The sequence below is a fragment of the Pleuronectes platessa genome, chromosome 3, assembly GCF_947347685.1.
Source record: "Pleuronectes platessa chromosome 3, fPlePla1.1, whole genome shotgun sequence".
NCBI lineage: Eukaryota > Metazoa > Chordata > Actinopteri > Pleuronectiformes > Pleuronectidae > Pleuronectes > Pleuronectes platessa.
In genome coordinates, this window is record NC_070628.1 from 23,526,257 (window position 1) to 23,547,873 (window position 21,617).

Consider the following 21,617-nt stretch of genomic DNA (forward strand, 5'->3'; position numbering starts at 1 on the left):
GCTGCTCAGTGTTTAATTTGAATATAATATCATGTTAGATCTCTGCGGAGAGGTTGCACCGACAAAGCCTTAAAATATGCAAAATCTACAGGTTACTGTATTAAGTTTCAATCAATGAGCTAAAAGGGGAAAGAAAGTTCTTTAACTCTCAGAAAATATATTCAGAACCAGTTCTTCTGCCCATGTAGCTGCTCCGTGACGAACCTTCTACCTAACAAAACAGGTCATTAACAAGATTAGTGGTCAGATTAACGACATCAAAAGTCTTTTGACACATCAACACTGGGGCTCAGTGTTGAGTTCTATCCGGAGACTGATCTAATATCAGCTGATAGAACACCATCTCTGTGGATACAAATATCACTTGTATTGTCTGCTTTTTACGCTTTACTTAATTCTTTCTTCCACAATGTCTTTTGTCTGTTGCCCCACACCTTCTCTCTCATCCCTCTCCTGTCTGTCCTCACCTCACCCTTTCTCTTATTTTGACTTTGCCTCTGAGTCACGGAGTGGTTGAAGTTTGTTCCAGAGTTAGTTACATTACATTACATTTCATTTAGCTGACTTACATCTTTTGTACACTCAGCATTTATGAGGGGCCATTTAGGGGTTCAGTATCTTGCTAAGGACACTTCGGCATACAGATGGGGAAGAGTGGGAATTGAACCGGCAATCTTCTTGTTGGAGAACGCCCACTTTACCCCCTAGGCCACAACGCCCCCCCTGACATTACTGATGTGTCTGTTGAATGATCTCATCCCAGCTCGGATGTCTGGGATAAAGATCACTGTATTGTATGCTGTGTGTGTGAGTGTATGTGTATGTGTGAGTGTATGTGTGTGTGTGTGTGTGTGTGTGTGTGTGTGTGTGTGTGTGTGTGTGTGTGTGTGTGTGTGTGTGTGTGTGTGTGTGTGTGTGTGTGTGTGTGTGTGTGTGTGTGTGTGTGTGTGTGTGTGTGTGTGTGTGTGTGTGTCTGTGTGTGATGGTTAAAGAGATGGAATTGATAAATAAACTGTTATTGTTGATTGTTAGATATGCAAGCAAACATCACACATAACTGTGATATCGGGGGCAGGGAGACCCAGAGTTCCCCTTCTCACCTCCACAAACACACACACACACACACACACACACACACACACACACAGTATTCTCCACCCCCCTTTGGAGGTTTTCCTGCAGAGCCAGTTCACAGATGATTCCACCCACTCACTCACTCACTCACACACACAAAAGACATTGAGTATGCCGACTCTCTGTGTCATGAAGTGCAAGTTTGTGTGTGTGTGTGTGATAATGGGCCTGATCCTGTGAGAACCACAGTCAGTCTGTCTCCATTTGGCCCAAAGAGCATGCCTGGACAGCTGCCTCCCTGCCCTCATGTCCTGTTGGAACTTGCATGAGTGTTTGTCATCTGGATGATGAGCGAGGATCCTAATCCATGTCTCTCTGTGTTTTTTTACAGTCCGCTGCAGTCTCCGATGGAGGTGAGTAGATGTACCTTTTCAACATCTGACGTCCTCAGTATCTGTTCACATCATTTATTATCCTTTGAGTTATCTATAATATTTACTGTTGCTCCACCATTTCCTCTTTGTTAATTATAGTCATAAGGACATTGACCACGATATATTCATGCACCACAGTTCTTTAGTTGTTCCGATCAACCCTAGGTATATATACATATAGTCATCCTGTTCCACTCTGTATGGCCAAGCTTAAAGGGGCTTCTCAATGATATGCGGCGGCTTTCAATCAAGTCCCATGAAAAGTCGACTGTCTGGTTTGACCTGTTCAACTTCTGCCTCACCTCTGCCTGCTCTGTTGCTGTTGACAGCTGCAGCCTAAAGATAGTCCCCGAATCTGTGAACGTACTTGTAGCAGCAAGTCACGGATAGGAGAGGCTGACATTTTGATTTTGCCCTACTGACTGTCATCAGTGTGTTTGTGACATGAAGTATCATCTGAACTTGTGCAGAAGCGTTGGTGTGTTTGTTTTTGTGAGTCTTGTGCAGTTCCCAAAGACAACTGTGTTGATGTGCACATGAAAAGTGACTGAAGAGATTGTGTCAAAAAGACAGAGAGAAGCTGAAATCCTGTCTGCTTTCTCACCGCCACACAGCTGGCATACATCTCGGTGTGAAGTGCTTGTCATCCCAGAAAATCACAGAAATTGTTGGACACACTCTTCAGTACATTGGTGTAGATGCACCATTATCAACCCATTCGGACACTGTGTTTTTACATGGATGGATTCCGTCATAGCGTGCTGGTGTATCTGACCTCATCTGAAGCACACTGTTGTTTTTGTTGTGCAATTAGCACGTGTCAGTGATAACAAAAGCTCTCAGACTCCTAATGGTGCTTTAACGCCTCACAAATGCACATGAAAGACACAATTCGCTGCGGATGGGAGATAAAAGGAGGTGAGAAACCAGATAAAAGAGGAGAAGACACCCTGGCTTCAGTCTGAGCTCATGTCCAAGTGTTTACGGCCTCTGTTCACACCACGTGTGTCTCCGGAGGGAAGAATGTGTGGTCAGTGAGTGAAATGAAAAGCTTGATCTCCTTCCACATGAGCTGTATGTACATGTGATGTAGGGAACATGGGAATAGAGATGAGTGGAATTCTTTCCTTCCAGTTGTACTGTAACTGTTAAGTGCTAGTTACAGCATGTAGCTGCAGCAAGCGACTCATTTATGCTGTTTTGAGACATGAACTCTTGTCGACTGCGTCTGGACTTTTTCCTGAGTTTATCTTTCACATCCACACAGCAAGAAATAGTTTGAGTCCGACACTTTCACAACTGGAACATGGCCACAACATCCAGGCGAGGGGTGGCGCCTGTAGAGCTTGCAGGAGGGAGGGCGCATAAATTCTGCTGCATTTTACTTACAGCACATTGACACAGGCGTTGGCCTGTATCGCCAAAATCTCTCGAATCTCGTTGTCCTTCCAAGATGAAACCTCATTTTTCTTCTAGTTTCGCATCCGTTGCATGTTAGAAACATCACCAACACGCCCACTTGCTCACTGTGGATTTTCTGGACATTTTCATTCTGTATTCTATTCTCACATGGGCTCATTCAAACATTTTCCAGACATTTTACTCAATAGGTGGCAGGAGAAGTTCCAAAGAATATCCAAAACAGCTGACTAGGAGTGCATGTCTGAAAGCTGGTTTAAAGTGTCAGCTTTTCTTTACTGATGAGCGGGGCAACATCCCAGCTTTGATTTATTTAATTTTTTTGCACAAATATTTTCAATATTATCTATTTTTCAGCTCTTTTATTGTTGCATAATTTCGGAGGAAACAGGGAGAAAAACTGGGAGAGTGGTTGTTCATTAATGCAGCACATCGGGAGTTTAGACACTCATTAACTCAGTCCAAGATAAATGGTGAAGGTTATCTTTGTAAATAAAATTATTCTGCAGAGATAACCGAGCAGCTCTATGAGAAAGTGGCTTAAAAATCTATAAAAAATAAGAGATGCACAATTCAAGCGCTGTTCCGGGTTTAATTACCTAAGTGTAATCTTTATGAAGTTATGGGACAGTTGTGATTCATACAAAATAACTGGAAGTATTATGTGTCTGTGCAAATTTCTAATTAGAACCCCTGTTTCCACATAATTTGTCGCCAACCTTAAAGTACAAATTCAACACTTCTCAAACTTTTGAGTCCTGTAGTCATTCAAATAACACTAGTAGAGATGTTGATTAATTTGTGACAAGCAGACCTCTGTGCTGAAACTGTCTGTATCTCCTGAACCACATGAGATTCCACTTCCCTTTCCCTTACATTGTTGCAGCTATAATGAAGTCCTTTCTTCCCTGTCTGATACTGATCAATTTACAAAGAAGCTGACAAAATTAACATATCGAGCTAAAAATAACCTTTTATTGAGCTCTGACTTATCCCTGTGTTTTTTTGGGGGGGAAATCACAACTTCTGTCTACAAGACCAGTCTTTTACTGGATTCTCAACGCTGTTATAAATTTCTGCTTATTTGAACATCTCAGACAAACATTTAAACCTGAGTTTTTGACTTGGGTTTAGCTTTTTCATAAACTCTAGACCAGCAATGACAACACCATACCCCTTATTAAAACTTCAAATTTACTTTATTGTATAAAAACGACAACCACAACACAAGGAAGGTATTTTATATATCAGAAACTAGAAGTACATAAATTGCACACACTCATCTGTATGGTCCACTGGTGGAGAACCACAGAGGTTAAATACCTAAAACCTGCCATTAGAACCCTCTTGCGTGAGACATGAAATGTTTTGAAGATACACAAGCAAGTTTAGCTTCTTATGTACAATTGTACAACTTTTTAATGTGCTCCAAGTGTGCCTGATTATTTGCAATTGAATTATCAAAAAAATTTAAAAAAGTGCCAAATCTCATAATGTTAGACAAAGTTAAACCTTAAAATGTGGGTTCAGTATCCCACCCTTCCACCAAGTTTCCATAAAATCGGTTCAGTAGTTTTTGCCTAATCCTGCTAATGAAAATAAAACTTCTTTTCTAGGGGAAACATGTTGTAACATTATATCTGTTACATTATAAATTTATAAAATTGAATTTCCCTTATTCTGATTTGAATTTACATTTTCTGAACTTCCTCTGTAATTTCCCAGGTCTAATAGCTGGGCTTTGGCCAACTTTAGTGTGTACTAAGTGTTAAAATACATTTATCATAGATTTATTTTGATCTGTTGTAGAAGTTGAGACAACAGTTGTCTCACAAATATTATTCCATGCTCTTTTAATCAGTCTCTGTATCTGTCTGTGTATGTATTTGTGTTTTTAGCTGTATGAGGGCTGTGGACCTCATTAGTCACAGTTGTGGCCTTTCTTTAACAAGATTCTCATCAATACTGCAGTGTGGGTGTGCGTTTGTGTGTGAGTGCGTGTGCGAGTGCTTGTGTGTGTTCTGGCGTTTTTAGTTCCCCCCTCCCTCCACTCTGAATTATTCATCATTTCAAGGTCTGTGTGTGCTTGTATCACTTACCTGCCTGTGTGTTTGTGAACGTACGAGTGTATTCTCTGTAGTCTCTCAGGTGGTCAGCCAGGTTGGTCCTCACCAAGCTCGCCTCTGACCACATTCTTTTTCCCCAATTCTCTCTCTTCCTCCCTAAGTTTCTGTCAGTCATGAGTGTGTGTGTGCATGCTCAGTCTTGGACCATGTGTTCAGCCTGGTGTGTTTGAGGTTGTGTGGGGCCCTGATAGGCTGAGTATGGATGGGGGGGCTTGGATCCCCCTCAGGATTCGCTACCTGCCTCGCTGGCACCACACAGGCTCCTACCAGCTCTACCCAGGTGAGGTGAAAGCTGGAGCGTAAGATAGCCTACTTGTTTCTTCAGTAAAGGAAGTTATTTTTAAGGCACAAAGGAGCAGTTAACTTAACATATTGATCCTGAATATTGGGTTAGCTTTAGTTTAGCCGCTGAAATTCTTTCAAGAATTGGCAAGTTCCCCAATCACAAGACACAGATAGTTATTGGTTTTCTATCTACCAACAGCAGGTTGGGGATTAATGAGCCTAACCTTTCTGAATGAGTGTGGTAGTCCAGCTGATGTTTAACAATGCTGTTGCTAGTTTAAATGGTGTGATGATAAAATAATGTGGTTTATTACATTGTACTGTACCATCCTCATTACAAGTTAAAAGTGATTAAAGAGTTGCCTTTAAAAAGAAAGAGTTAGGAGCCAGTGCTCTGACCAAATTCTAACATTTCTTAAATAGGGAAATACTTTTTTAGAATGGCATTTCATTATAGCAGTGTAACGTTGCTCACTTGGTCCCTGCTAAGTTCTGTTAAGCATTTGCACTGCAAAATATCTCATGAAATGGCTGATGTCTTTTGCATGGGTGGAAAAATGAACCTTTTTTCAAGATTTTTTCTGTTGACAGTGTTAGCATTGAATGGGGAGGAAGAGAGGGGAAGACATGAAGCAAAGGGATGGGTCAACACCAGAAGGACTCAAGCCCCCCTATATATCTCACCTGGTAGATTGGGCACCCCATATACAGAGGCTTGAGTCCTTAGGACGTTTAACCTTTTGTGAAGATTTCAAAATGCACAAAATTAATAAAAAAAGGTTAGTTTAAACATTCTTATCCATAATTTGGAAAATTGCCTTTGTCTTCAAAGAAAAAAACAAACATAGATTATAAATAAAAAAGAACAGATAAAAGAGTTGAAAAGTTTTCTTGGAGCCATGTTGGTTTTTATAGCACTTTCCTGAGAGAAGGAGTTTAAATTGTGTTTTCAAGGTAATCAGTGTATACCTGACATTTAGTTTTTTCCCAATGATGTTGCTCGCAAGCAATAACCACTCTTGGCAGTTTCGCTCTATACTTAACAGCCAACTCACCAGCACAAGTGACCACGTTAAAAGACAAGATGCTTTCCACCAAAAACACAATCTCTGTTATCTATGAAACTCAGGTGTCATCAACACAAATAAGTTGTCATACTTAAAACCTCCAAAAACTTGGGTTTAGTGGCATCTAGTGGTGACATCGCACATGGCAACCACCCTAACCTTACAAGCATGTAGGAAGGTGGAGAACCTACTCTGGCCTTCTGCTGATGTGAAAATACAAAAGGCCTTCTCTTGAGCCAGGGCTTGGTTTGTCTATTCTGGGCCATTGTGGACTGTGGAAGTGAAACTTGATGGGCCTTATCGCTCACAATCAATGTAGTTAAAATCCTAAGGAAACAAAAATGAAATGACACCTACCTTCAGGCGACTATACGCTTATTAAGATAAACCCATTAATAGTAAGTTCTATTTCTGCTAAAAGATTCCTCTAATTCCTACAAACTAAAACTTGAATTCTCTCTGACATTATATATTCTTTAAGCAATAACGCAGAAAGTTTTGGAATTGGACAATTTAGATGATAAAAAGCCTCTGTTATTATTGATTAGGAGTTTGTAGTTTATTTTCAGATATACACCCCTTCTCTATACACATGTGTTGTACTTAAAACATAAAACAGGTCTAAAATAATGCAAATACCTGTAGCTTTGTTCTTGTTATTAGCCTGGTATGATAATGAGTCCTATTGTTGCCCTTCTCTGTGATAGACAGCTGCTTTATGCAAGGTGTGCATTACTTCCTGTGACACTGAACAGGATACATGGTTCAGAGGAGTCATGGATAAATGTTTGCTTCTCAGTCGCAGAAGCAGTTAACCTTAATGTCTGAAGTTGTTGAGTTGTTTACTGTTAAATACTGATTGAGAGTGAATGAGCCAAGCACTTAAAAAATAGTGATGAAGAAGATATTCATTGTGAGAATTCGTTGAAACATTAGGCTGAAGAAAAAAATTTGCAAAAGCGGAAATCACACTGGAAAATATCCATGAATAGCCAAGTTTCCTAGTTTTAAATCACACAGGCCTTTGGCTGTGGGCAGGATACTGCTCTTACAGTTCAGTTAGAGGATTTGCGTAGTTTCAGGCACCTGACCGGTGATGCCTTCCCTCTGGCTGTTCTTGTATTTATTTTATCTCAATTTAGAAGCCCAAATTTAGTTCATCCGGCCTGAAGCGCCTTCACTCTGGTTACTCTCAGCTTCTCTGTGTGCCTCTGTCTTTGTGCCCCTCTGTCTACACATGAGGAACATAGACGTAGTGAGTGCAGTCCAGTGGTGGGCACAGTTATCATTGTTAGATGAGTTGGTATTATACGCGGGGCAACCGAGCGTCACACACAAAACTTGTTAAACGGATTGTTACAATTCCCTTTTACTGTATTTAATAAAAAGAAAAAATGTTGTCAGAGTTTAACGTTCCCAGGCTAATGTTTCTACATAAAAATGTCACCTGCACCCATACCCTATGGACCCCCCCCCCCCCCCGCCTACTTAGGATACTTCTGTATCTAATAAGTGATAGCAGAAGTACACACAGCTACACAATGCACCAACAGAGACAGACCTCAAGGTAGAGATCTCTATGATAGATAAGAAAATTGGTTTATCATGAAACTGTGGCAGGACAAATTAGAATACAGAGGGCGACCACAGAAGGTAATTAATGGGAAACTGTGGTATTAAAGGGATCGCATGAGTGAACGTGTGCAACATGGATTTTGCTGCTCGGGCCTAATGAGCTCCTGAAAGTGCTGCTTTCAAGTAGAGCCTCTGTAAACAGAGGAACAGTTAACAGCAAGAAAGCAGAGAGAACCTCTGAGATATTGTGAAATACAACATTTTCTCAATATGATAATTGAAGAATCCGAGCCTTGTCCAGGTCAACCTACTACTGTACAGCTGTTTAATAGTGTGTGTGTTTGTGTGCAAGCAGAGCTGAACAGCGTGGAGCTGCAGGGCTGCAGCAGCGACAACAGTCTGAACAGTAATGCCAGCCTTCCCAGCGTCCAGAGCCACCGGCGCCACACAGAGAGGAGAGTGGCCAGCTGGGCGGTCTGCTTCGAGAGGCTGCTGCAAGATCCTGTGGGAGTCCGCTACTTCTCGGTACGATGAAAGCACATGACTGGTGTTGGCCAGCACATGCTCTCTGCATAATTTACCTTTACTTCATCTCATAGAGTTGAAACCAGTAAAGGGTTGCTTGTGTGAGGTGCAGAATTGGTTTGTTTTTTGCACCAGCTAGTTTTGGCCATGCATCACACTGTCAATTTGAAGAAATAAACCTCTGAGCATTTTTAATGAAATGTGATAAGAAGCCTCATACATTAGAAGGTAATCTCTTATCTAATATATCCTGTAGAAGTGAATTACAAGCTACAGCTGAATCTATGATAATAAAAGAAAACTGAAGGCGATTATTTTTTCAAAATGCTAAACTAACTAAAATGTCAAAATTGCTTGGCTGGTCAGGATGTATCACCAGACATAACCACTGACTGCAGCAGAATAGATTTATAATATTTAGAAATGAGATTTGTAAAATGTCACCTTATTGCATTTCTGTATTATTTATGTTGTCGTTTTTGAGCATTTCTTATTTAATTCTTGTACTACAGGAGTTCCTGAAGAAGGAGTTCAGTGAGGAGAACATCCTGTTTTGGCAGGCCTGTGAGTTCTTCAGCCACGTCCCTGAGAATGACAAGAAGCAGGTAACAGACATGGTTTGATCACATCAAGAATATCTATGCACACTCCTCTTGAAATAATCTGATTTCAGACATTCGCTGTACTTTGGAGAAACTACTAACAATTTCTCCCACCCTCTCTAGCTCTCCCAGCGTGCCAGGGAGATCTACAACAGCTTCCTGTCCAGTAAAGCCACAACGCCGGTCAACATCGACAGTCAAGCTCAGCTCGCTGATGACATCCTCAATGCTCCCCGACCTGACATGTTCAAGGAGCAGCAGCTGCAAGTAAGCAATCACAACATATGCACATACCAACACCAACACCACACTCAAGGTACCCACTGTTCACCTATGTATGAGCGGAAGCTTCTTCTGCTTTAAGATCACACTGACCGCTAACCTTCCCTGTTAGGCGGAAGGGAGAAGAGGCTTTCCCTGATGGGCCGCTTTATTTTTACCAATAAATCTGAATCAAAACAGGCACCTATTGAAAATGCACTTGTATTACAGCACTGGGTGCTCATAAAATATAAGTTCAACTATTCTTCCTGGCCGGCTGTCTGGCATCATGGATCTGAATGGCTTCTTAGATGTGCATGTTGTGGGTGGATGGGGAGGGGGATAACTGGCTGAAAAGCTCCATTGATTTCAACAGCTGAGCTATGATGTTCCAACTCTGATAAGAGTCACAAGGCTAGAGAGATATCTGCACCGTCACCCTTTATATTTTTACACGTCAAACACACACACACACACTGGATTGGAGATCAAGGGTCAGACAGGAACTTCATCAGGATTTAAGCATTCACAAATAAAAACGCATACATAAAATCACACATATATTCACAGTTTATTCAATACATGTACTCCTCTTATATGCATATGTTTTTAACACAATGATTATCTAGTCTCTCAGTCAAAGTTAAGTTACAACTCTGGACTAATACAACATGGAGATGTTAGTTAGACATTGACTATTGATTAAATATGAAATTCAATGTGTTTATTAGCTTACTGGCCAATGGGGATCTCTCATTAAATAATAACCATCGAGTGTTTAGCCAAGCCGTAATCTACATAGTGTTTTATATTTGATAATGTATAAGAGAGAATCAAGGGGAGCCTGTTTAAAATTGGTTATGGGTTCTTTGCTTGTTGCTGTGCTGTCATTAGAAGAGTTGATCATCCGCCTGTTTTAATAATCAGGTAGCAGATCAGAAGCTCAGTGTTATTATTTGTTATTCTCTATATTTTGGTTTCTACAATTTCATTTTCATTTTCACTCATCTTAAGACGAATTAGAAAATATTTTGTTCAGTAAGTTTTGTTTGTACCATGTTCTGTTCCGTACAGTTTTTATTCTTAGATCCACAGATGGAGCAGACAGTTTTACAGGAGGGAAGATTTTAGTGTGAGCGCGGGGGTGTCAGGTGTGACTGTGTGGTGTTATGGCAAATGGTGCACATGGCTCATGAGTCAGGTAGGAGCGGCCCTTTCTTCAGAATATGGCTTTAGATTTCAGGGAGCTCAGGACCGACTCTGGAGTGAACTGAGGCACGTGCCATGAATCCTGACATGTGTATGTGAGGAGGGAGACCCCTATAGCTCCCTAATGCATATCATTACATTTAAGTGTATCTTACTGCGCTGCCATACAAAGTGAAATAAAGTCCCCTTTAACTCAGAGCATTTTCGCACAGTGCTGGTACATTGCTGATTTGATTTAGTTGGTGTAATATTTTTTTTCATAAGCCATTTATATTTGAACAGTCTTAGTCGAGAATTCATTGATTTAGTGTGGGCCTCACTACATGTTGTTTACCAGTCCTCTTAAACTAAAAAGTAAAACTTATACATGTACATTAAACACACAATTTATTTTATCAAATCCATCTCAAGTTGTTTGCAAACATACCTGGGGCCACGACCTTATGTTTGCATGCCTCATATAAGTACACCCGATGTCACTGCAAGAAATCGAAAAACAGGCTGATTGCAATCATTTGATGTTGCAAATTTGAAGGCACCAAAGATCAGTAGGTTGGTAGTATTTCTAGAAGACTTCATCATTTTAAATGATTTAGACTTGTACTTCCTCCCATTTGTTTTCAACATCTGTAAGCATCGGTTTTTCCTCTTCTCTTCTCTTCCTTCATTTATTTTTCACCTCTTTTTTTATTTGTTCTTTGTCCTTCCCTCTTTAAACCTTTTGAGTTTACTTCATTCCACTGATTAATTATTTCCTTCCTTTTCTGTAGATCTTCAACCTGATGAAGTTTGACAGCTACACACGGTTCCTCAAGTCTCTGCTCTACCAGGAGTGTATGCTGGCGGAGGTGGAGGGCAGGCCTCTGCCGGACCCTTACCACGTCCCCAGCAGCCCCACCTCCAAACACAGCACCACAGGCTCCGACCGCTCCAACCTCTCCACACCCAAGAAGGTAACACAACAAACTTGGTCGACTGTGTTTCCTAACAATTCCTATTTCAGGGTTGACAGTGACTCATGGTCTTACATCCATCATGTGTCCCTGCCTTTACCTCTACCCCAACCTTCTTTCATTTTGTTTTTGTGCTACAGGAGGACAAAAAGAGTAAATCTGGTCGATCGTTAAATGACGACAGCAGAGATGACTCAGGCGACAGGAAGAAAGGCATTTTCTTCTCATGGTCCCGCAACAGGAGCTTCGGCAAAGGCCCCAAGAAGCGAGAGCTGACAGACTTCAACTACAGTCAGTAGTCTTCTGTTTTCATGCTGAGTTTCCTCGGTTGAAGTATTTAATTGTAAACAAAAAAGTTCCTATGAGAGAACAATGGCAGAATTGTTTGCTTGTGCAATAGCACAGATCACACGATTCATCTCATACTGTAGCTGCAGTTTTACTAGAACCTTATAAGTTTCACGTAATTGATTTTAAAAAAATGTATTGGAAGAGATGCTGAAATACGATGTGTACTAAAACATGATAAAATTTGGAGGGCTGTCTTTTATGTTCCATACAGGGGTTTTGAATTATTCCTCTGTTTGTCTCTCCTCTGGATAACACTAAGGAGTGTGTTGTGTCTTGTGTTTTAGATTTCTCCGGCAGTAATGGTCGGCGTGAATCGCAGGGTTCACTGTCGTCAGGAGCCAGTCTGGAGCTGGGGACTTCAGGGTCTGGGAAGAATGAGGTCAGTCTGGAAAGTGATAATCAGTTTAGATGCTTAAGCATTCATGGAAACTTTATCTTCACCCTCTTTAACTGATTTACTTTAAAGTAACCATGAATAATAAGACTGACAGTTTTATTGTTTCCCTCCTCGTCCCTGTCTCTATTCTCTTTTTCCAGGGAGATGCTTCCCGTGGTGCAGTATCGCTGTCAACAGAGCGCGGAGGGGGCAGCGCCCCCTTGAGGCAATGTAACATAAGCTTGCCGGATGGCTCGTGTTGCTCTGTGCCACTGAGGGCCGGAGTGTCCATCAGGGACCTGCTGCTGGGCCTCTGTGAGAAGCTCTGCATCAACTTGGCAGCTATAGACCTCTTCCTGGTTGGAGGGGAGAAGGTATCCCAAACCACAATAAACTGCATTTACAAATCCGAAACCAGATTGAAAACATTAAATTAACAATGCTTAATAGTAATTATTATTTAGCTTGATTAAAAGAAGTCTATTTATTATAATGATAAAGCATCACTTATCATTAATGTTATCAGAGTAATAGGAGATATGTAAACGCGATTTGAATTATCATCCGACTCTGCAGTTCTTCTTTAGTTCCATGTAGTGCTTTCCTGCTTTTCAGGCCATTCTTTTGGTTTTACAGCCCTCACCTTTACTGTTTCAGTTCTCCCGCACCGCTCAAACAGGCAATAATCAAATAACATATATACATATTTTACGCAACATTAATAAAAATTGAATGGATGAAATATAAAATATATGTGTGGGGTGTGGTAGAAACCATTAATGGCTTGTATGTAATCCACACCAAATATCCCAAAAAGATAAAACATACAGAATTCTAAATACAGGTTATGGTGAAGATGTTTATATGATTGAACATGCAATACGAATTACAGAATCTAAACTACTATTTCATTGCAAATCCAATGTAACAGCAGAGCATTTCTAATTCTCTTATTGCACATGGACAATGACACAATGAAATCCAACAAATGTTCCACAAGATAACTACACACTAGTTTATAGAAAACTAACCCGCAAATATCAACTTTATACTTGATGTAGGACTTACAAATGATAACGGCTCCCATGAAAGATGCATTTCATATCCTATCAGGGGATCAGAGAGATTCCGTTCCTTGTAACTCAAAGGGATCATGGAACTTTGAGGTCGTGCATGAAGGTGGACACACTTCAAGAAGACATTGTCCTGTTTCTCTTTTCTCGCAGCCACTTGTTTTGGACCAGGACTGTATGACGTTGTGCTCACGGGACCTCCGACTTGAAAAACGCACTCTTTTCAGGTACAGTGACATCCAGTCTTAGACAGTTCTGTATGCTGTCTGTTTCACAGGCCTTCAATGTTCCAACCAGAGAAGACTACAGAAAAGCACTAAATCCATTCTCTTCTTCTCCAGACTCGACTTGGTCCCTATCAACCGGTCTGTGGGCCTCAAAGCTAAACCCACCAAGCCAGTGACTGAGGTCCTCAGGCCTGTGGTCGCCAAGTACGGCCTGCACCTCTCTGAATTAGTAGCTCGCATTGTAAGTCCCTCCTCACCATGGCTGCCTGAGCACAAAGAAAAAGAAATACACAGACAGTGAATGTGATGACCTCAAAATCTTATCTGAATGTGTGTGTGTGTGTGCGTGTGTGTGATGCAGAGTGGGGAGTCAGAACCTTTAGATCTAGGGCTTCCTATTTCCAACCTGGACGGGCTGCGAGTGGTGTTAGATGTAGCGGACTCCACTCCTGGAAAAGGTAACAAATGTTGGCTGGTGTCTCATTGACCATAGCTTCTGTATTTGTGTTACTTTGTATCATTGTTGTTATTGTATATACTCTGTATCAGGTTCTCGAAATGTGCTCTCTGTCCTTCACTCAGCAGACAAACAGAAAGTAGCTCCCTCTAAGAGTCACATCCCGGCGTCTACGAGCAGGAACCAATCTTCAACTGTAAGATCTTTACCAACTTTTTGTTTCTTATCTTCTTCTCGCTCTGGAATGTCCCATAACCCACCCAATGTCTCCACTTCCTGGTTGACGATGTCACGCTACTAAGTGTCCCTCTCTTGTCTGTTTGCAACGTGTTAAAAGCGTGCGCAGGTGTACGATGTGTGTCTCTGGCAGCGTGTGTGACTGTATTTATGTGCACTGTCAGTGTGGAACCAAGAGCCGCATTACGCTCTCCAGGTTATTATGGTCTGCCTGTGGCCGAATGCATCATCAACTTTGCTCTCTGGTTTGCTGGTTCTCTTTCTTCCATAACACACACACTGGCCAGGCGAGACCAGCCCGGCCTCGCAGAGCAGATGCTGGTCTCACAACTCTCGAAACTCTTTCAGGGATGCAGGTGGTGGTGGCAGCTCTCTGGGTTTTACCTGTTACCTGAAATGATCATTTATTGATTCCATGGTTGTTTCTGGATATTGTTTCTTAAAACAGGCTCTACCCTCCTCAGGGGCAGTAGTGTTGCTTTAAGCTGTAGATAGTTGGTCCTCTGCTGCTGTGGTGTATGATCTTTGTCTACATGTTGGTGCTGCTGAGTAAACACTGCCTGACATTGTGGTTGTATGAGACATCCCACTTGTCTTCTAGCTGGAACTGATCAATATATATATGTTTAACTAGAATCATTTCTAATTAATGAGTGTCATTGATTATTAATCACAATCATTTCACTGTCATATTTGATCTCATGTAATTGTCCCACTCAAAAAGAGCCACTGTCTTTGAAATGAATGCCCCATACTCCAATCAAATTATTTCCACCATCAGTAGCATTAGTCCCCATGTGTTGTCATCACTTGTGCCCGTACTTGCACCACCATGACTCATCAGGGCTTCAATGCCTCGCTCCGCTCTCCTTGTGGCCCCCAGGGGGAGGATAGGCCAACAGGGAAAGCCGGTTCAGCCCACCCCCGTGGGGAAAACGGCAAGGCTGGGCACAGCCCTGACCCAAGAGGCCTGGCCTTACCCAACAACTCTGGGTCTCTCCATAAGGCTCCGGAGAAACGAAAGCAGAAAAAGATTAATATAGACGAAGCTGAAGGTAAAGACTGATCAACCTCCCTCTCTCTCTTTCTCTCTCTCTCTCTGTAGCTTCGTTGCTGTGATCACACTAACACGTTTGCCTGTCTGCAGTATTGCAGCAGCAGCACAAAATGCTTTCAATGCTAGCTAGCTACATGTAGCACAGTCTGCTCAAACTGAATGTAGCTTTGACCTGTCTGATTAATACACACCCTCTGCTGCATGTTTTCTGAATGACAATGAATGTTTTTAAACTGTTATTCTGGGTGAATATTCATTTGCGAGTGTGTTTGTGTGTATGCACATGCATTTTCTTTTTTTATGAATATATGTGTGTGTTTGTGTGTGTGTGTGCGTGTGTGTGTGTGTGCGCCTACAGAGTTCTTCGACCTCATATCCAAAGCTCAGAGCAACCGAGCAGACGACCAGCGAGGCCTGCTAAACAAAAGCAACCTGCAGCTTCCAGACTTTCTGCGCCTGTCGCCAGGGGCAACCAACCCATCGGCACCTCCCCTCTTCGACCCTGAGCCCAGTTGCTCCACCCCTAATTCCCGTAACCCCAACAACGGCAGCTTCCCTAGCAGCGGTCGCCGGGGCAATAAGACAAACATTAATGACAGGGGCGGAGGCGGCGGTGGCCCTCACCCGCTCAGCGCGAGCCATCAGTCCCAGAGCCTGGACTCTGCACTGGGCACTGAGAACGGAGGGGGGAGGAAATCCAGAGCACTGCCACCGTTTCCCGGCACCGTCTCCCCCGTCCACCCCTCGTCCAGCAGGGGGGAATCCGTCCAGATGCTGGAGGAGGACACCCTGTCCGATCTGACTCTCGTGGGAGAGGGGGACATTAACAGCCCCAGCCTCAACTACATCACTCCCTCAGCCCTCCCCTGCAAACCCCAACCCCATCAGCAAGCACGGGACGGTAGGCCTAGCTCAGGTACCTTCCCTGTGTGACCCTTTTGAACTTTCCCCTCTATCTTCACCTGACTGCGAGCGGAACTGGAAAACCCACTGCCGTCAGGCTGAAGCCGCTTGCTGGTCTGTGGCTGAACGGCCCAGAATGCATCCAGATCTCCTCCCTCCCGTTATTTAGCTAGAACATCTTTCAATTCAACACATCGCTTACTACACTCTAACGCTAATCTCAGATTGAAGTGTAAATAAACAGTAAATAATGTAAAAAATACAATGCTTATAAGAGAAGTGAGTGTTCATATAGCGAAACAATGGATAGTGAGTGAACATAGTGATGTATGCACTACTTTCAGGCCAGCATGTACTGTATATCAGCTGCAGCCCTAAAATAGACGAGGCTCATTCAGAGAGGAAAGATGGATGCATTAGGTCCGGACCTGTCATTTCCCTGTGTGGTGTGTATCTGTGTGAACTCTTGAGCGGACTTGCTGTGGAATCCTTTTTTCGGAGACGTAAGCTCAAGGACGAGCTCAGGACAAATTGGCGATGACCAGTGCCAGACTCCTTCTTCCGGCACCCCCCCTTCATTGTACAGAATCTAGCAATGCACTTTAGCCAATTTACAATAAGGAGACTTAACACGTCTTTACATGTCTTTCAAAAAGGGTCTGTTTCACGCTCCAGTCACTAGCTCTCCCACCTCCAAAGTGGGACTGAAGCTTCAGCTGTGCTCTTACAAGTGGACTGTGTGTTATTTCGAGTTTATTAAAAGCCTCTCAGCACACTGCCACGACAGGCCCGACCCCTAAAACACAAACATATGCTGCAGCACCGTGAACACAGTCATCTGCATCAGCTGTTGTTTATCATCTATGACACAGGACGTTCCACCGCTGTCCTCTCACATCAAGCGTTTCTCGTGTCGCCCATGGAAACCCAGACTGTGGCGAGCGGGCAGACATTCAGCGCTCGCCCCCTGTGATCAAATGGTCCAGAGTCCTCTGCAGCGACTGTACATGAGCGGCCCTCTTGTCTGTTTCTAATTTCCATTCTTCTTCTTTGTGCTTTTATCACACAGCAGCACGTTTTTATTCTCGGTCCCTCCAAAGTTAAGCAGGGTTCATAGCTGTTGGCTCACTTCAGGGTTTCAGCTGGAAATAATTGGACTAATAAAGACAAACCTTTTCACTTTTTACCAATTCTTCATCTTCAAGAAAACATATATTTATCCCACCTCCTTTTTCATTTTAGTCTCAGTTAAAAGTATTAACTTGTATATAGTCAAGTTTGTGAAACCAGCGTATTGTTGTAGTCATGGTTAAAAGGCAATGCAGCCATGCTGTTGCTTCAGTTGTGTGACAGTAGAAATCAATTCTCCTCTGTTCAGTTGACTGTACTGTCTGTAAATAGATCAAATAAATGTTTAAGAGGTTGAACTCGCTCTGCAGAGCCTCTTGTTAGCTCATCTGATTTATTCTGTTCTCTGCACCTTTTCTTCATTCGTTTCCCACTCTGCATGAAGCGTCTGACACATTAACACTGAGCCTAGTCAGTGTTAGTGTGTTAAAGGTTGAAGGATGCAGAACTCCTATGCATCATCTTATGATGGTTAATGTGGAAAAACCAAATGGTTTAATGTAAACAAACACATTTACTGGAGCACTGTTCCAGCCTGTCATGTGTCACTGTTACATTTGAGTCACAGATTCGACAAAATATAATTTGCCAGTGAACCAAGATGGTAGATTGAAAGACTATTTCTCCTTGTCCATTTCAACATAAAGATTCAGAATCACTATTACTGCTATACATATTGTATCGTTCATATTTTACATTTTCACACATATTAATATTCTGCAAGGACATGTTATCTCTTGATACAAGGTTTATAAAATGTGATTACAACTTAGTTTTCTTCCAGAGTTGAGGCTTTTGCATCAGAACATAAAACATGAATATAATAATTAAAGTCCTCTATAGTGACTTTTTTAGCTTTGTTTTCTCATATCGATTAATCAAATGATTTGACTAGCTCCTCCATCACTTGGAATAACTATTATTAGCTAATGTTATTAGACCCAGTTTTCATATACTTAAATCAACCAACGCCTACCAAGTTGAAATGCTTTTCAGTTTCAGTCAGGAGAGTGTGAGGACATCTTCAGTTTACTTCTTCTGTTTGTGACCTTTGCCCACTTCACTCAATCTCCTATTTATCTCACTTGATATTCCTCTCTTCTCTCTGTTGCCTCTTCTGTGTGTGTGTGTGTGTGTGTGTGCGTGTTTGTGTGAGTGAGTGAGTGTGGGTTTGTGTGTCTGTGTGTTTAGGACAGGGCTTTTGTTTCAGGGTACAAAGGCTTTTTGGGGTAGAGGGCTATTAGTTATGCATGGGTTCCTCTCTGCTCAACGCCTTATTAGGCAGGCTTTGTCATGGTGGGTTCTTTGGTAGCCCAAAAACAAAACCAGGTTCTGTCTCTTCTTCACACACACACACACACACACACACTCATTTCCACTTAACACATACATACCCGTTTGTGTGTTTTTTGTGTCACATGATGATCTTATTCTGTCACGGTTTTCATTAGAATAATTCTCCAGTGTTTATTGTGTTTGTTTCCCCCGGGACTGACATGTGACAACAGCAGCAGGCGATTATACTTAACCAGCCCATTTTATGAGGCAAAAACACACACACACAGACACACATAGAAGAGAGAGATAAAATATCATTTTTTGCTCCACTTTATCTCCTCTCAGTTTCACACACAAACACAAAACCCCTTTAGTTTCTCTTTGAGCATTTAGTTTTACATTTGTCATAAGACTGTCAGGGACAATGTCAGTAAACTAAATAGGACAAGGATCTCTATCTTTGAGGACAATGGACACTAAAATTGTCTCCTTTATTTGTGTTATAAATATATTGTGAATGTATCAGATGACCATCAGTGAAGAGCTCTATTCATTTGGTCCAAGATCATTTGGTAAAATTTGTAATATTAAGAAAGAGATGAGTTGTCCTCAAAGTGAATCTATAAGTGATTCTGTTCCCATGCACCACGATGCAGTGAGTTGCCTAATGGCTGCTGTAATTTCATGGGAACACCTCCCTCACAGAAGCTCTTATACACACATACAGCATCGGCTCTGAGTTTCAGTTCACCAGCTCCTGTTGGTTTCCAGCAGCCAACAAGCACAAAGTCTCTCATCTCACATGGCTCCATCTGCTGGTGCGGAGAGCAAGAAAAGGAATGGCTGAAAGAGGTATAGAGGAGGAGAGGCAAAAGGGAGGGCAGGGGGTATTTGATCTCTTTTAGCAGAGCTACAACAAACTGGACAGTTTCATATCCAGAAATGAAAACTTACCAAAAGTATTCTTACTGATTGGACTAATAATTTATTCATTCAATTTCCTTCAGTGCATTTAAGGGAATCTCCACCACTGTCCCACGTGTTTACAGGTCTTGTGGCTCGAGAAGGAGTTTAGTCTGTACTCGGATAATCCTGCCTCAAGTGATGTCACATGAAAACTGACCACATGATGAAAAAGAGAGTTTATCAGAACTCTGTCTGACTATCTCAGAGGTGTAAGTGGTTGCATTGCATTGTGGGTAATGCAGGCGGCAGGGTCTGTCAAAGATATTGAGGAAAAATTAATTTTTTTATTAAACATCAATTGCGGTCCCTCCAAAAAATTTGATCATGATTATTTTGGACTTTTTTCTTTTCCTTCCTTAATTTTGATCACTTTCATTTGTAGTAGCAGCACAACCAACTGTCTGATGCTCGTGGTATGGTTCATGGTAAATGCTCTGTTTTTATGTAGCACTTTAGTCTTGATGACGGTGCACATCACTCACTATCTGCTGGCTCGACCATCAGGGACAATTTAGGGGTCAGCGTCTTGCCCAAGGACACTTTGGCACATGGGATGGGGGACTTGGATCGAACTTCCGAGCTTCTGGTTAGTGGACGACCTGCTCTTCCTCCTGAGCCACAGCCGCCCCTTTTTAAACAGTTTCCTTTCTGAATATTCTAGATGAATGCTGGTTTTTAATGACTTATAAATCTGTATTCCTGATCCACAGTTTAGTGGCAGTTTAACAGCAGGATGTGGAGTATAAGGGAAGAAGTCAGTGTAACCATCAAGATTTTTTGTCCAATAGTTGCCGGATATTGCTTAAGTGAAGCTGATATGACTGGCATTAGCTTTGAGAAAGCTTGACCTGATGGTGAGAATCAATTATTTCATGATACAAGGAGTTTAAATGAGAAATCAACAGACGTAGTAACAGGTTTGTTACACAGTAATTTAAATATTTGTTACAATCCAGCAATCACAGACTAAGCTATGTCTCTCCTCTTTACCAGTAGATGGCAGCATTCTGTATCAAGTCTCTTTTCACCACACACGCACGCACACACACTCACACACTGAATACCACTGAAACCCCCTTTTCCCATGATGTCATATCCCAGTGCCATGGGAATATCTGTCACATCCACTTAGTGTCCCGCTGCCTCCTCATTTCTCTCTCTCTCTCTCTCTCTCTCTCTCTTTCTCTCTCTCTCTCTCTCTCTCTCTCTCTATCTCTCTCTCTCTCTCTCTCTCTCTGTATATATGGGTGTGTGTGTTTGTGTGAGCTATTACTGGGTATTGCCCATGTTGTAGAGACCTACATCTATTTACACAGCCACAATATGATGGACGAAAAGCAGGTCTTGTCATGTTAATCATCACATTTTAAAATTGAAGATTAAGGTTTGGGTAACGTTAGGTTAAGTTTAGGTTTAGGCCCCAATAAGCCTCCAGTAAATTAATGTCAATATAATGTCCTCTGAAGTCATGGAGACGCGATTGTGTGCCTGTGGGTGTTTGTGTGTCTTTGTGTGTCTGTGAGTGTGTGCGTGGTGTTGGAGCAGTTGGCTTTAGGCAGCTCTTGGCTGTCAGAGTCTGAATTGGACGATGTGAATTTTCTTCTCTGTTTGTCACACACACCAAAACATTGCAGGAGATGAAGATATGTTCTAGTTTTAGTTTCACACTCTGTTTCTCACTGCAGCACAGAAGTGCCAAAGATTTTGCTTTTGTTGTTGTGTTTTCTGTGAGTGCTTCTTGCATGAGAATTGTTTGCAGTGCTGGTGGGTGAGTGTCTCCTCCGCTCGTCTCTGTTTAAAGCAGCCTCTTCTTCCTCAGGTAAAGACAGAGGCAGATGGAGAGGGAGGGGAAAAGGAGGAGGAGATTTCAAAATGCAGGGCAGACGAACAACATCTTCCAATCCCATCCCCCCCTCTCTTTCTCCTCCTGCGCCTCCTCCTCCACAACGGCCTCCTCTTCGCTCACGTCGCAAATCTAAGTCACCTTCATCCCGCACCAGCCACGCCACTCCAAAACGAGCTTTGGATTTGGAT

At 42.2% G+C, this 21,617-nt stretch overlaps 1 protein-coding gene across 3 annotated transcripts in view; it reads left to right on the forward strand.

The window, feature by feature from the left end:
* Window positions 1–17,651, forward strand: part of rgs12b (regulator of G protein signaling 12b) — a 28,679-nt gene extending 11,028 nt beyond the window's left edge. For 2 of the 3 annotated variants that reach the window (XM_053419033.1, XM_053419031.1), the window contains exons 2-15: window positions 1,466–1,487; window positions 8,336–8,505; window positions 9,018–9,110; window positions 9,231–9,374; window positions 11,348–11,530; window positions 11,671–11,821; window positions 12,166–12,260; window positions 12,419–12,631; window positions 13,484–13,557; window positions 13,672–13,798; window positions 13,919–14,015; window positions 14,140–14,210; window positions 15,135–15,306; window positions 15,667–17,651. In XM_053419033.1, the coding sequence (XP_053275008.1) occupies window positions 1,466–1,487; window positions 8,336–8,505; window positions 9,018–9,110; window positions 9,231–9,374; window positions 11,348–11,530; window positions 11,671–11,821; window positions 12,166–12,260; window positions 12,419–12,631; window positions 13,484–13,557; window positions 13,672–13,798; window positions 13,919–14,015; window positions 14,140–14,210; window positions 15,135–15,306; window positions 15,667–16,241 (2,187 nt within the window). In that variant the 3' untranslated portion in view covers window positions 16,242–17,651. The remainder of the gene's footprint in view (window positions 1–1,465; window positions 1,488–8,335; window positions 8,506–9,017; window positions 9,111–9,230; window positions 9,375–11,347; window positions 11,531–11,670; window positions 11,822–12,165; window positions 12,261–12,418; window positions 12,632–13,483; window positions 13,558–13,671; window positions 13,799–13,918; window positions 14,016–14,139; window positions 14,211–15,134; window positions 15,307–15,666) is intronic. The other variant, XM_053419032.1, reaches the window with a different exon arrangement.
* The last annotated feature ends 3,966 nt before the right edge of the window (window positions 17,652–21,617 follow it).